Source organism: Laetiporus sulphureus (genome assembly GCF_001632365.1).
Source record: "Laetiporus sulphureus 93-53 unplaced genomic scaffold LAESUscaffold_99, whole genome shotgun sequence".
Classification (NCBI taxonomy): Eukaryota; Fungi; Basidiomycota; class Agaricomycetes; order Polyporales; family Laetiporaceae; genus Laetiporus; species Laetiporus sulphureus.
In genome coordinates, this window is record NW_024468608.1 from 28200 (window position 1) to 42881 (window position 14682).

Here is a 14682-nt window from a genome sequence, read left to right on the forward strand (position 1 = left end):
AATAGCTTCTGGCTACGCTATTAGCTTCTGATTCTCCTCGGAGGAAGCATGGAAGTGTTTGTCATATTGGCAAGCACCTTTCCAGATCAACATCTCTCGCAGATGTGAATCTCAAGACGCTGGTAAACGGGCCAACGTCTCTCACCAAGAATATCAGCATATCTCCTACATTCCTTATCGGTTTCGGACTGGAAACTGTGGGAGGCACCATACGCCGTTGGTGTTACCGCACCCTCGGACGCCATTTCACACTGGAAATGTCCATTCTCGAGAAGCACCAACTCATCACCTCAGGACCATACGCATACGTCCGCCATCCAAGCTATCCCAGCGGAATCGCCAGTCTTGTTGGATGGGGGATATGGATGACCAGTCCGGGTTCGTGGTTTGTAGAATGCAGTGTGACCAATACACTTGCTGGACAGATATGTTTGTCGATCTACATAGCTATCACTGCTTTCAGTGCAGTTTGTCTCGTGCATAGATCATATGACGAAGATCGCTTACTGAAGAAACAGTTTGGGGAGGAATGGGAGGGATGGGCGAAGAGAGTCCGTTGTCGAATAATTCCTTATATTTACTGACTTATAATCTCAATAGACGTACCCCATATATTCTTTTGACTTGATAGTGGAATATTTGAACCATGCTGTAACAGGATGCGAACTGTCTGCATGACTGAATGCACACGGCGCTCGGACGTGAATGGCTATCGGTGCGTTCATTTACACGCGCCCTTTTCAAGCGCCGTGGCACCACATTCGGTCTCACTCTTTCTTGACGCAGGCTTGCATCGCATTCATTTCCACACTACCAAATTGCTCGCCCTTTATCGGCTACTTATCCTGCATCTACGGCATTCAGTGGGCGATGAAGGATCCAAAGCAGTCAGACGGCGGAAGCATTTCAGCCACTAGTACCTATCGCATGATCCCTTATATCTACTAACCTTCCACTCGCTGACCGATGTTTGCAGCACAACAAATATTGCTGAGGCGACAGCAGCGCGGTTTGTTTCCAAGTCCTCTCTGGTCGCCTCTCGGCAACATTGCGCATGCTGTCATCAGTTTTTCTCACATTGCGCAATAGCATGAACTACCGACTCACGAAATGGGATCCCGCGGAGATGGAGTCAACGCTTACCGGGAGACACTGCAATGAACAGTTTGGAATGCCGGGCCTGTATGTGCACGTCTGCCATTTGAGCTAGCCGAGCTCGGTCTGCAGCGTTATCGGGTTCAGAATATGCTTCACAAGTCCTATTCCTGGATGCAATTTCATCAACGTCGAGGCTGCTGGAGCCGGGGCTGTCGTCAAAGCAATGCTTCTATATGCCATCGTTAGCTTCACGAAGAGGACTGAACACAAAAATGCTACGTTGAAGATCGCATGCAGAGCGCCAATGGGAATTCGAACAGTGGGCGAAAAGCGTTTCTAATCATATATTGACTAGTGTTGTGGCTGGAAGGTAAGCAGTTTCTGCATATCACTTTATGTTACTGGTGCGTGCCGGATCTCGTCGCCGTCATGTATCGGGAGTACACTCCGATCTGTTTCGACGAGCCTGGAGGAGGCGCTCATAATGGTGCCGAGTCGCCTGAAACGCCGGTGAGCAGCACCTCTGATCGACTGTCGCGGCCGTATTGCGCGTTCCTTCACCTCCACACTGAAAGATAGCATTGCCCCCCCTAATGCTCGAATCGCGCAATCTCCCACTCTCACTGAATTGCTCATCGAACCTCCCAGGTTGTGTGGGTGAACATCGACTACAAAAGGCTATATGGCATCCGAACTTTGCCCGCTGTAATAACCGAGAGCTCGCATGCATTCGGTGACATACTGGTGCCGTTTCATATCGGGAACTTCTTGAACGGTGCAATTTACGAGCTGCTTATAATTCTGGAAAGCACACACCGAGCTTTCGGTACCGGTCTGTTTTTCAATTGTTCAATTGAGCAGGACAGTCCGCTACATGCTGCTACCATTGCTGCTGTCAAGACAGAATGAATAATTTCCAATGGTTCCATTGAATATCACTTGTGAGGCTCACACGAATCTGACAGGTTAACATAGAAGCAGAAGATATGCATGCTGCGCGGGCCATGATTCGTCAAATTCAAAACTCCGTCTCCACGTTGGAATACGCATGCAGGGTGAGCCGATTCCTCCTCCTCACGGTCGAAGCAACCATCTACCTGTGTTAACAGCCCATCGGAGAGAATCCGTGACGATTCCGAGACGTGTCTTCCGCGGAGATTTACATAAAGGACTGAGCAAGGACTGCATCCGCAATGCCATCCCCGGCCTACAATGTCTCTAGTCAAGATACTCCTCATATTCGCCAGCACCCTGGCCGCTATACATTCTGCGACGCCGCCTAATCCGCAAGTCGCACATGATGCAAGACCGAAGGCACTTCCCGCGTGGGAGCGCCTCTTCTCGGCTGTCTCGAAAGAACTCAGTCTGACATTCAGGGTATGTCCAGTCAACTTCTCATCCTTAAGATGAGATTAATCACTCTGAATGGGTATTCAGTGTCTCATGTACATCGGCGGCACCTTGGAGTCACTCGTCATCCTCGCAGATGCATATCCCAAGAATCCCCTCTCGCAGATGGTCCTCCAGGCATTGATCAATGGTTCCAGGTCTCTCGCTCACAGAATCAACATCTCTCCACAATTCCTCGTTGGTGCCGCACTCGCGACGTGCGGCGGATACGTCCGCTATCTATGCTACCGCGCCCTAGGGCGGCACTTCACCTTCGAAGTGTCAATCCTCGATAGACACCAACTCATCACATCGGGTCCCTACGCGTACATCCGTTATCCCAGTTACCCGGCATGGATCGCCAGCATTATCGGGCTTGCGATGTGCTTCACTAGTCCAGGATCATGGTTGGTTGAATGCGGTGTGGTCAATACTGCGGCGGGGCGGATGGGTATAGGGCTATACGCAGCGATAACCCTCTATACTGTGATTGGCTTCGCGAAGCGGATGGAACACGAGGAGGCTTTATTGAAGACAGAGTTTGGGAAGCAGTGGGATGAATGGGCGATGAGAGTTCCGTACCGGATGATACCTTATGTCTGGTGATTGTGGAGGTGGTAGTAGGTACAGAGGCTACACTGTCAATGGCCGTCGATCGGTGTTTCGTTCATGTCAGAAATTTCATGCACATATGTTTTGCACACGGGAAGAAGGTACACTGCACCATGGATGATTGCGGTGGCATGTATTCCCCGACCGATCGTTTTGGCGCCCAGTCTCGCGTGTAGACGACCATGCTGCCTCTCGAGACCTCTCGGTTAACGTCTGTGCATGATTCAAGACAACCGCATGCATGCCATGATAAACTGTATTTGGTGCTTGCATCGCCCATCAATCCTTCGCTCTCTCATCTATGCTCTCGGTGGGCTCGCTATGTCCGCTCAAATAGATCTCACGTCATCACGATTCACGACCTATGATGACACGCGAGATCGCGGACGTGGCTTACAAACATACTCGCCTCGCTGTATAACAACGCAACCTTTGTGCTCCTTCCATAGCCGCTTGCAACAATGGCGGCTCCTTCCAAGACGCGCGAATACCGCCTGCCAAAGGTGAGGTAGTAGACGCACCGTATCGTATCCTCGCAGCTTAGTGAACTCTGTACCTCAAGCCCGACAGCATACGTTGTCTGACATTGCAAGAGGCCCCGCTGAGCGGACCCAAATCGACGGAGGTCCTTGTGAAGGTCCATGCCGTCTCTCTCAACGCGAGTTCTTCCTCAGTTCCAAATTACGCTTGCACTGATCCCATCACAGTACCGTGACATCATGATTGCGAAGAACCAGTATGCCATAGGACAGAAAGAGAACCTCGTGCCGTGCTCAGATATGGCGGGTGAGATCATCGCGCTCGGGGACCAGGTGGAGGGATGGAACGTCGGAGATAGCGTCTGCGCCAACTTCCGCGTGGACCACATCTTTGGCGACGTGACGGACGACATCAAGGGCTCTGCGCTCGGAGGATCCATTGACGGAGTCTTGACCGAGTATAAGACCTTCCCGGCTCATGCATGTTTCGCATTTTTGTGTTCATTGAACGTCGCTAAGGTTTTGGCCTTTCTGTTTCCAGTCGCTCGTGCGCATTCCGCCGCATCTCTCATACGAGGAAGCGTCTACGCTGCCGTAGGTGCAAAAGCCTAACATCACATTAGACCCGGGGTTTGATGACGCACCTCGATCACAGCTGCGCTGCAGTGACCGCCTACAACGCCCTCATGGGATCCGCCCCCATGAAAGGAGGTGATACCGTCCTCGTACAAGGCACAGGAGGCGTGTCCATCTTCGGACTGCAATTCGCAGTAGCTTCGGGCGCCACCGTCATCGCGACCTCGTCATCAGACCAGAAGCTCGAGATTGCCGCCAAGCTGGGCGCGCATCATCTCATCAACTACAACAAGACGCCGGACTGGGATAAGGAGGTCATGAAGATCGTGAGTGTCGTACGTGCAGGGCCGCCTCGGGAGAGCTGCTGAGATCGAGACGTAGACGAACGGACGAGGCGTGGACCATATCCTCGAGGTCGGCGGCGCAGGGACGCTGGTGAAGTCTACCAATAGCGTGCGGTATGGGGGAACAATCACCATGATAGGCTCTCTGGCTGGGGTGGGCGGCCTCTATCCAGATCCACAAGACTATTCACTGAATGTGCATGCCGATATCCCAGGCTGGCGACATCGATAGTGTGCCCCGGGGAGTGCACAACAGGGCGGCCTTCCTGCGCGGCATCCGCATCGGCTCTCGCATCCAGTACGTGAAATCATCCTTATCTCCATTCATATTGTATACGATTGGGCACGCTGCAGGTTCGAAGCGATGAACAGGCTCATCTCCGCCAACGGGATCAAGCCGATCGTCAACAAGGTGTTTAGCTTCGACGACGCCATAGCCGCTTACGAGTATTTGGAGAGTCAGAAGCATGTGGGGAAGGTTGTCATTCGAGTCTCGAAGGATTGAAACGATAGGCATTGATCGAGGTCTGAGAAAGTCATCGTGCTTTGTGCCTGTAACGCATGAGCGAGACAACGCATCATTTCAGCAACTCTACGATAGCGCTCCGGTTCCAAATGTATAGATTGAACGTCAAGCTCCCGTGTGCCTATGTAATAGGTTATCCGATACTGTTCCTTCGCGGTATTCAACCCAGTCGACCGCGAGCCACCGCGTGACGCGTCAGCTGCAGCACGCGTCGCGCCGCCCATCAAGCACGTGACCGTGACATGAAAATTGACTCACGCCAGCTCTCGCTGGGCTCTGACCTGCACGCATCGCTGCCGCTCAATATTCAATGCCACACCTACTGCACGGGTACCACTCTAGCTCTTCTACTCCTGTTTGTTTCAGTGAAATTAAATGCAAATTCCTGACACGTCGCCGCTAGCTAGTATTTCGCAGAATCGACGGCTCGCGTTACTCGTCAAAATCCAACTTCAACACTGTCCATTGCTCATCTGACCTGAAACGCTGCGTGTACTCCAACATTTTTCGCTCACTGCGCTGCATTGAACTCGAGGTTTTGGTTCATTCCTTTGCGCGACGGCCAGTGGGACATAGTAGTGTCTGGATGCTTACGTTGCGATCAGCGCATAGGTAAAGTGCATTCATCTCGAGAAACCCTGGGTGCTCCGTGATACCCCTATCTGGATCTCTCTCCTGAGTATGGCGTGGATCGTTATGTTTGACTGTTAACTGCATGTTGGATTCGAAGTGCTGCTCTCACGTCGTTCGAAGCTTGACCTTGGCCGTCAGTTTCCGTTGTGACTTGTCTGGCCTATCTTTATGCATGCTCTTTACTGGAGCTGTCTTCATTTGGTGCGCACCAGTTATTTCTTGCACAATCAATGCGCCATACCACGGTCCTCGTCCCTCAAGAGTCAGAATCATAGCCGAACCTGTCTTGAGACTCCTCAAATCTATGCCTAGGTATCCTCACTGTGATCCCTATGGCTCGTGGATGCACTGAGCTCCTCCACTTTGACGTCCTCACAAGCATATCGATCGGCTATATCAAGCTCCTGATGTTTCTTCAGTAGTCCGACGTCGCTGTCCCTACCACCCTCCAGTCGACGTCGTTCGAAGGTCGACCTTGGCCGTTAGCTCCTGCTACGACTTGTCTGGCCCATCTACCTGCATTCTCCTGACTGCAGCTGTCTTCACGTGGTGTGCACCAGTTACTTGCTATACCATACCGGGGGTTCTCGTTCCTCAGGGGATCGAATCATAGCCTAACGGGTCTTGCGAGTCCAGAACTCTATCGCTAGTAGCTTAACGGATGCTATGCCGCTCCGCAATGGAGCTCCCAAGTTTCAGCATGGCAAACCGCAGCCCATCGTCCTTCCACCCAGGCTGGGCATGAGCCGGAGCGCGGAGAACTGCGGCGACTGATCCGGTGCTAACGGATTCACGCAATTTGTTCCGCACAAACGTCAGGGGCCCTATGGTTGGCGGATTCATCGAGCTCCTCCAGGCTTACGTCTTCACAAGTCTATCGATCAGATATGTCAAGCTGACAGTGTCTCTTTAATAGTCCGAACGAAGTACCTGCCTTGGGGGTGCTTCAACGCCAGTAAAACGGTAGGCTGGAACGGCGGTTTCTTTCTTCCCCGTGTCGCCTCTCGATTACCACTCCGGACTATGTCGACAGGGTTCATCTTGTCTCGCCTGGCGGTAGGCGTTCAGAGGGGCTACCAGGACCATCTCCATCAGACATAGCACGACTAGCGTTCCTTTCTTGTCGAACGCAAATCCATCATTGGATCCGGCGTACCATCAAACCTCCGATCCTTGACTTGACGTCGGTTCTCTGATGAGTCTTATGCTCGTGACACATCTTCCTGGTGTCACAATCAGCAAGTCCACGCTGCATTGGTCAACAGGGTCGCACGTCTGAATGGTTCCGTCGATCATTCAGGCACGGCTGGCGCCGGACTTACTTTGATGCGTCCCTCTCCTTGAACAATGATAAGATGTCGTCTTGCCAAGCTCGCGAAGGGGAGGCTCGACGCGGCGCTATGTCCATATGGCGATGACAGCTGATGGCGGTATCCGAATTGCAGAATGCAGCCCTTAATGGATTGATGGACTCTTCATCTATCTTTCTGGCCTCCCGTGCGTTTGGAGCCTCACCTGAGGCCGGCTGCACTTATCCTTTCTCGTACAAGCACAATATTAGTTTCGGCCATACCGACCCGTCTACTGCGTGCGATGGATGTTATCGTATCGTTTCTGTCGTTTCTGTCGTTTCAAGGGCACGACAGAATGTCACGGCCTGTCGAAATCACTCGGTGTGCTGCAATTTAGTTGACAAGCCGATAGGACGATTCTGGCCAGAGTTACCGTAGCCGCATTCCCTGTGACGCATCGTCAGGGGGTAGGCCCATCGTCATGCTATCGGGAGCATACAATTCAACATCTCAAGCCGACATCTTCTGCGGCGTACCTGATCTTCGTCGTTCTCGTCTCATGTCAAGGATGCCATTGTTCCTGTCAAAGGGCATAAGAGTATGTGAGTGTACATCATAAATATTATGCGAGAATGTAAGTTCGCTGAAAGATGTCGAGCCAGCGTTAGGATCCGGCCCTATCCATGCCTTGTCAATGATTTGTGATGCTGCGCTTGTGGCGTTTGTTCCGCTGCCAGTCCGCGCTCTACATCGGAAGAGCGTCGGCGATGCTCTCCGCTGACGCGTACCACCCCAACTCTCTGTAAAGAATGTACCTGACTACCTGTCCTTGACAAAGGAATATCGAGCTTGGCTCGCGTCGTGTCGTTGGTTGTATGCTCCACCAATCCGGTCCATCATAGACCTTGTTCGCAACCGCGTGGAGCGCTCTTGGTGGCTATGCGCGCAGTCCTTCGAAGGTGGATTTTTGGAAATACAATCATGTAGCGACCGATGCTAATCAATGACTAGGATAGTGATCCCATCAAAGCGTTCGTCGAAGCGCCACTCGGAAATAACGTCTATGCAGCCAAGTGTGTTCAACGCTGCGATGGAGCATGCTCTTGACTGCATGTCCATGCGAGACGGTCGCCGTAGGCATCAGTCATCAAGTCTCAGTGTGCGAATATGAATGTTGGACATTCAGCAAGTGAGGTACGTTCCTTGTTGAGGTGCAATAACAACTGACCATCATGATAAATTGGTATTCGCACATCAGTATCACTGAGCGCTTCGGTTGACACGGACCTCATTTCAACCCTTACTGCGGTAATCTCCAATACCGACGTATTTCGTCATCCACCTGCGCGCTCGCGTCTTTGATACCTCGTAGCTAGGCCAAGGCGGAAGATTGTTCTGCTCGAGACAAATTACAAGTCGTGCCGACCACGGAAGTGAGACGCAGTGTCTTGACGAATGTTTGGCATCGAGCCAACGAGGCGGTGTCGCTGTTTCAGGAGCATCTGTCAGAACATCAACGCCGACTTGCACGAGAAGGGGCGTTTCAATGATTGACGCATCGTCTCGGCAACCGTCGCGGTCTCGATAAATATCCAGCATGGTGAGTGCTCCAGCAGAGCATCCTGACTGCACAATCATTCATCTGAGACACTGCTCATTCCAACTGAACGTCATGGATGAAAGTCGACGCCCCGGACTCCATTCAGCAGCTAGTCTGGCTACCATCACTTACGTTGCCGGAGAGCTGAGGCTATTCCACAGTCCTGGAAGAGCTCGCCCACTGTCAGCGGACAGGGTGCTCATCGTTGGTGGCGGTGTTACCGGACTTACTGTCAGTGGTGTCGTTGTCCGCGCTAATGTAGTCGCGCAGCGCTCACTCCATGTACCTGACACCAGACAGCGTGGATTCTTCTCGATGCCGGCTACGATGTTACGGTCGTCGCGGAGCGCTGGGCCAATCCAGAACGACGGATCACTTCGCAAATTGCTGGTGCGCTGTAAGTGGCGCGCAGTTTTTCGCGCGCCATTTCCACGCATTGACTTTGTTTGTCATTTTTGATGCTTTAGCTGGGAATATCCGCCGGCGGTATGTGGACGACACACGGACGTTATATCGCTGGAGAACTCGAAGAATTGGGCGATGATATCCTATCATGTCTTCCGGGCTCTTTCGCAGATTATCCCATCTGAGGAGCATGGAGTCCGCATGCGTCGCGCAAACTTCTTCTTTGACCGCCCGCTCGAGAACATCCCGGATCAGTACGAGAAGATGAAGGAGGTCGCGCAAAGCGGGGTACGTATGAAGCGACCTCCGCTGCTTTGTATGCTTTCTCATTGTTCTCACAGGTAGCGGGCTTCGTGCGCGATCCGAACCTGATCAAAGCGCATGCCGTGAACCAAGAGGCGGGCGTCGTCGACTCTTACCGCCATGATGCTCCTGTGATCGACACCGACCAGTACATGATCTGGCTCCGCGCACTAGTCGGTGCAAAGGGTGCGACCTTCATCACAGCCCGCATCAACGGCGACATCATCGCGCAGGAGGAAGAGCTTCTCGCGAAGCACAATGCATCTGTCATTATCAACGCCACCGGATTGGGCGCGATGGAGCTTGCGAATGACCGGACGGTGTACCCGCTTCGTGGGGCGCTCATCCGCGTGGTCAACGACGGGACCAGGTTCCCCAAGGTCACGGAGGCGCTCTCCGTCGGAATCGACGATGCCCATGAGGGATCAGAGGAGCTGGTGTTCATCGTGCCGCGGAACGACAACACGCTCATCCTCGGTGGTGAATATCACCTCCATCATATCTTCCAAGCAGCACCCAACATTGACGCGTTACATCCACAGGCATCGCCCAACCCCACCAGTGGAATCTAGACCTTACGCTGGACGACCCAGAGATCGCTCGCATGCGTGCGCGCTGCAACGCGTTCGTTCCAGGGCTCGAGAACGCCCAGTACGACCCCACTGCCCCGCTCGTGCAGGGCTGTCGGCCGTTCCGCCTCCAGAACGTCCGAGTCGAGCGCGAGCTGCGTCCGCGTCCGGGCAGTCTGAGCTCCAGCCGGATCATACATTCGTACGGTCAGGGTGGCGCCGGCTTCTCGCTGTCATTTGGGTGCGCTTGGGATGTGCTCAAGTTGGTGGAGGAGATCAGGGAGGGAAAGAGGCCGGTGGGGATGGCGGATAAGCTTAGAGAGCAGGTGGAAGGTAGCAGAGTGCCCGCGAGGTTGTAAGGAGGGGTTTTCTCTGCGCGCCAACGCTGGCTTCTGTGCGCGGTACGAAGTTCGAGTTAGCAAGGTTCTAGGATACTGGTCGAGAATGTGTTCATGGCTCCACTCTACAGCCACGGAGCGTCGATCTAAATTACTGGCGTTGCATATGCGTAAACTGCAGACCCTCCGTATGAACTGTAAAGTCGAAGCACTTTTAGAGGCAGTGATGTTGGAGATAGAATTCACATCCTCCCAAAGAATGCACTCGACGATCACCAAGTACAGGAAAGAAAGGGAACGCGAAGCGCAATGTCACTATGGATATCGTTCCTCATCTCACTTGAGCTGGCGTCTCATCAATCCGCACCTTCCATAGTATGCGGTACATCAGTTGATCAAAGTTGATCAGCTGTTCGCTTCTCAAAGGATGCAAAAAGTTTGTGCCACAATGCTTGGCTCGACTGCGGCGACGACGCTAAGCGAGAGGCTTATTATACATACTATTTTCCGATGCAGTGGTGCTTTTGAAGATGAGGTTATCTCGCGATCAAACGCTTCCAGGAATTCTCGTCTACATATTGCGTGTGTTGTTAGCACAATGTCACTCGTCTCGTCTCGTAATATATCGTTTTAGCATCCGAAAACGGTGGCCTACGATCGCCTGATCTCAATCACTATTCAATGAAATATAGGACTCACACCAATTGCGGCAAGGGTGCTCTTCTCTACGAGGCCACGGTAAGCGCGCATCGATGATCCCGTGCATACACAAACCGCTTAGCGCCCGAGAGTCCGACTCGCGAGTCGCTTAATACTTCTTCAACCTGTCCTCAACGTTGCAACCCTTCATCGTGATGATCTGCGGCGACGGATTTTGACTATTGGAAGGATGAAGAAACACGTTATTATTCACTCTTTCGTATTGGCACCAGCCATTGGATGTTGAATGATGAGCGCTGAGCGGCCATGCTGGTCCTTCCGCATGTTCCTTATACTTCTTCGGCCTTTACAACGGCACATCAATCATAACGATAATTTTTGCCTCTATTCGGTATCGTAAACGATCCTCTAACCAAACAGCTTCATATACAGGAACGTCATTAGCTAGTGCTGGGCACTAACTCTTTCCGATGATTGATTCTGCATACGGCGGCTCGTATGGAATGCAACGTCACTTACATCAACGAGGAACTTGAGTCGTCTTGGGGCACGCAACATAGTAAGTTTTTTACTTTGTTATTCGCCCAGGGTTGGGACAGGCAGATTCACAGTCCCGCAGACAGGATAATGGTTGAAACGAGTGCATATGACCTGGCTCTTGCCACGCATCTCAGTTCCGATATCGCATGACCGGCATCAAAATGACGGTCTCCTTGCCCGAACCCAAAGAGGGCGCTTGCCCCGCTAGGCGAAATTCGAACTCGGAAGCCTGTATGGCGAAAGACAGCGAGCGCTCGAGATGCATAACTTACTCATGACTAAAATCATAGACTCGCCAAAATTCTTGCGCTTGTGAACATACGCCAAGATCCGCAGCTGGCGAAGTGCATTGGAGTGTGATCTTGTTCGTTACATCAACGCTGCGATGCAGCTCGCCTCTCTGAACAATCTTTGACAGATCCGTTTTACCTCTGCAAACCTCCGCGGTTGACAGCATTCGGAGCGCTCGTACCCACATGGCAATGGAGTCCTAGGAAACGTCGTTCTCACATCATGTGTGATGCATGCCCAAAATCCTCCATCCACGGCATCGCGGTCTCCAAACCCCGATGTCTACTTTGCTAGCGTCTGCGTTTTGCTTGATCCAAAGAATCAGCGGCTTTGGCGACAGAGCTCCTCCCATTTTGAGTGTGTCGCAAAAGCGAAGAATACCGTCAAATATGCCTGTGAACTTGAGCTTGCTGCTCAGCCCAGCACAGATGCTTCTTCGCCCGTGGAATAACACATACTCCAGGAGTCTGCTAATCGATCTGAACGGTCACACCATCTATTATCAGATCGTTGTTTACCTGTAGCGGATCAATGATGCCGCCGAACGCTCAAGTCTACGACATCTAGCCCATCGTGTTCACGGAAGGGCGTTTCGGGCGTTCACATACTGCGCTGCCAAGTCTCCGTATGGTCGGGCTCAAGAAACCTGTACGAAGTTGCTCCATCGACATCACGTCGGCACTCGTGAGCGTGTATTTGTATTCAATACTACTTGGGATATAACAAATTCAAGCAACCTGGCTCCCCTCAAACACGCGTGTTTTGTTTTTCCTTTCGCTCTCATTGAAACCTGCGCAGAGTCTCTAACACGTCTGGCATACCTCCGTGACAGATATTCAATTTATTTTTGCCGATGCACGTTCACCAGAGGCAGAGAATTGACTCGATGACCTTCTCTCATCTGTAATGGCATGAATGCATGCCGCCTAGAACGTTGTCAGCTGGTTGCTTCCTCACCCGGTTCGTGTCGGTGCCTATTCAGCGGCCATTTCCCGCCATTGCAGGGACTTGGTATAATTTTTGGCGACGCCCATACATGCGCCTCGGTCTGGTATTAGCGTCTCGTGCCTACTCCTGGCCTTCGAGATGGTGGAATTATTGGTGCGGATGATCCTTCCGCTGACCAGAGAACGTGATGGCGACGGTCGAGGCGTCCCGCCTGTCGACATATAAAATGGGCAGCTAATCCCCACTCGACAACCCGAGTACCAGTACTTGTCTTCTGTGCAGCTGATATCCTCTTCGCTGCAGTTCTCAACTCAGTTATCTACACCCTTTCACATATTGAGCCTCGACAGTAATGCCTTCCGTTACTTCTACCAACCACTCCAGCACCCAGCTTGCCACTCCCGACATCCACCTCTCACTTGTCTCTGGTGGGCTCATGCTCAGCGTTGGTCCTGGACCTACTCGAAAGCCCACATCAGAGCGGGTGCTCGTCGTCGGCGGCGGTGTTACCGGGCTTACTGTCAGTCTCACACGCTGCTTTCTCTCTTACAGCAGCTGACATTGTGTGCATTTGGACGTTAGACGGCGTGGGCACTGCTAGATGCGGGGTACAATGTCACGGTCGTCTCTGAGTGCTGGGCTAATCTGCAACATCGAATTACCTCCCAAATCGCCGGCGCTCTGTGAGTAACTGCCAGCAAAGTAGCTCGGGAGCGTTCACTCATCCTTTCCCCCTTAACCTCTTTGACATCTCAACAAATTCTGCGCTACTTCCGGTGACATAGCTGGGAGTGGCCGCCCGCAGTTTGTGGCAGACACACCGATGTCATCTCACTCGAGCACTCAAAAGGCTGGGCGATGACGTCTTACCACGTCTTTGAGGTCCTCATGCGGATCTTTACTGCGGAGGTACACGGCGTGCGCGTGCGCCGTGCCAACTTCTTCTTTGACCGCCCACTTGAGAACATTCCTGACCAGTACCAAAAGATGCAAGAAATCTCGCGCTGCGGAGTAGGTTGACTACATTTCTGATTATTTTTGCTCTTTACACGGGATATCTTTCCATAGGTCACAGGCTTCAATCGGGACCCCACTCTGATCACGAAACATGCCGTCAATCAAGAAGCCGGTGTCATTGATTCATACTGCCACGATGCTCCAGTGATTGACACAGATCACTACATGATCTGGCTGCGTGCTCTCGTCGAAGCTAAGGGCGCTGAACTCATCACTGCTCGGGTCTCAGGTGACCTTCTGACGCAGGAGGACGAGCTCCTCGCGAAATACAGGGCGTCTGCAATTGTCAATGCGACTGGACTAGACGCGTGGGAGACCGCCGATGACAAGACGGTCTATCCGCTGAGGGGCGCGCTCATTCGTGTGGTCAATGACGGGACGAAGTTCCCGAAGGTCACTGAAGCGCTTGCTGTCGGTATCGATGACGCCCATCGAGAGGGTCAGGACCTGGTATTTATCGTACCGCGAAACGACAACATCCTCATTCTGGGAGGTAAGTTCGCATCTGATTATTTTCGCAGACTCAGTCAGCTGATGTTATGGCATTTTCATTTTACAGGTATCGCGCAACCGAGAGAGTGGAACCTCGACCTGACGCTCGATAGCCCGGAAATCGTGCGCATGCGCGAACGCTGCAACCACTTTGTTCCAGGACTCGCTAACGCCGACTACGACCCCTCCGCGCCGTTCGTCCAAGGAAACCGGCCAACTCGCGGGCAGAATGTCCGCGTCGAGCGCGAGTCCCGACTAAGGAAGGACGGCAAGCCGAGCCGCATCGTTCATTCATATGGCCAGGGAGGCTCGGGATTCTCCCTCTCCTTTGGATGCGCGGGCGACGTGCTTGGGTTGGTGAAGGAGGTCGCGGAGGGCAAGAAGGCTGTGACGATGTCAGGGAGGCTGCCTGCTGAGAGAACGGCAGCGGTGGCGCGTTTGTGATCCCTTTGGACGCTCATTGTCGCGGAGAGCAGATGCACTATTTTGCATGGTGGAGAGATCGGGTTTCGTTTTGGTCGATGTACGATATTTGAGTCATAGTAACAAATTATCAACGGCTGAACGCAT

At 52.6% G+C, this 14682-nt stretch overlaps 6 protein-coding genes across 6 annotated transcripts; all 6 read left to right on the top strand.

Annotated features, from left to right (window-relative positions):
- Positions 1 to 161: 161 nt before the first annotated feature.
- LAESUDRAFT_579056 (uncharacterized protein) lies at positions 162 to 855 on the top strand. Its single transcript, XM_040903037.1, has 2 exons — positions 162 to 715; positions 787 to 855. The coding sequence occupies exon 1, from the start codon at positions 258 to 260 to the stop codon at positions 582 to 584; it is 327 nt and encodes a 108-aa protein (XP_040757715.1). The 5' UTR covers positions 162 to 257; the 3' UTR covers positions 585 to 715; positions 787 to 855.
- LAESUDRAFT_579078 (uncharacterized protein) lies at positions 595 to 1482 on the top strand. The gene is made up of 5 exons (XM_040903038.1): positions 595 to 715; positions 787 to 916; positions 977 to 1009; positions 1090 to 1182; positions 1243 to 1482. The coding sequence occupies exons 1-5, from the start codon at positions 706 to 708 to the stop codon at positions 1436 to 1438; spliced, it is 462 nt and encodes a 153-aa protein (XP_040757716.1). The 5' UTR covers positions 595 to 705; the 3' UTR covers positions 1439 to 1482.
- Positions 1483 to 2310: 828 nt separating this feature from the next.
- LAESUDRAFT_718403 (uncharacterized protein) lies at positions 2311 to 3093 on the top strand (the record flags this gene model as incomplete). Its single annotated transcript, XM_040907425.1, has 2 exons — positions 2311 to 2475; positions 2536 to 3093. The coding sequence occupies 2 exons, from the start codon at positions 2311 to 2313 to the stop codon at positions 3091 to 3093; spliced, it is 723 nt and encodes a 240-aa protein (XP_040757717.1).
- Positions 3094 to 3300: 207 nt separating this feature from the next.
- Positions 3301 to 5003, top strand: LAESUDRAFT_753408 (NAD-P-binding protein; the record flags this gene model as incomplete). The annotated part of the gene is made up of 8 exons (XM_040911772.1): positions 3301 to 3602; positions 3662 to 3757; positions 3807 to 4097; positions 4120 to 4172; positions 4234 to 4480; positions 4536 to 4652; positions 4714 to 4796; positions 4853 to 5003. Exons 1-8 carry the CDS (start codon positions 3561 to 3563, stop codon positions 5001 to 5003), a joined length of 1080 nt encoding a protein of 359 aa, XP_040757718.1. The 5' UTR covers positions 3301 to 3560.
- Positions 5004 to 8621: 3618 nt separating this feature from the next.
- Positions 8622 to 10185, top strand: LAESUDRAFT_667226 (FAD dependent oxidoreductase; the record flags this gene model as incomplete). Its single annotated transcript, XM_040905288.1, has 5 exons — positions 8622 to 8780; positions 8846 to 8946; positions 9017 to 9242; positions 9296 to 9737; positions 9800 to 10185. The coding sequence occupies 5 exons, from the start codon at positions 8622 to 8624 to the stop codon at positions 10183 to 10185; spliced, it is 1314 nt and encodes a 437-aa protein (XP_040757719.1).
- Positions 10186 to 13039: 2854 nt separating this feature from the next.
- Positions 13040 to 14556, top strand: LAESUDRAFT_739794 (FAD dependent oxidoreductase; the record flags this gene model as incomplete). Its single annotated transcript, XM_040911039.1, has 5 exons — positions 13040 to 13123; positions 13186 to 13286; positions 13389 to 13614; positions 13672 to 14113; positions 14180 to 14556. The coding sequence occupies 5 exons, from the start codon at positions 13040 to 13042 to the stop codon at positions 14554 to 14556; spliced, it is 1230 nt and encodes a 409-aa protein (XP_040757720.1).
- Positions 14557 to 14682: the final 126 nt, after the last annotated feature.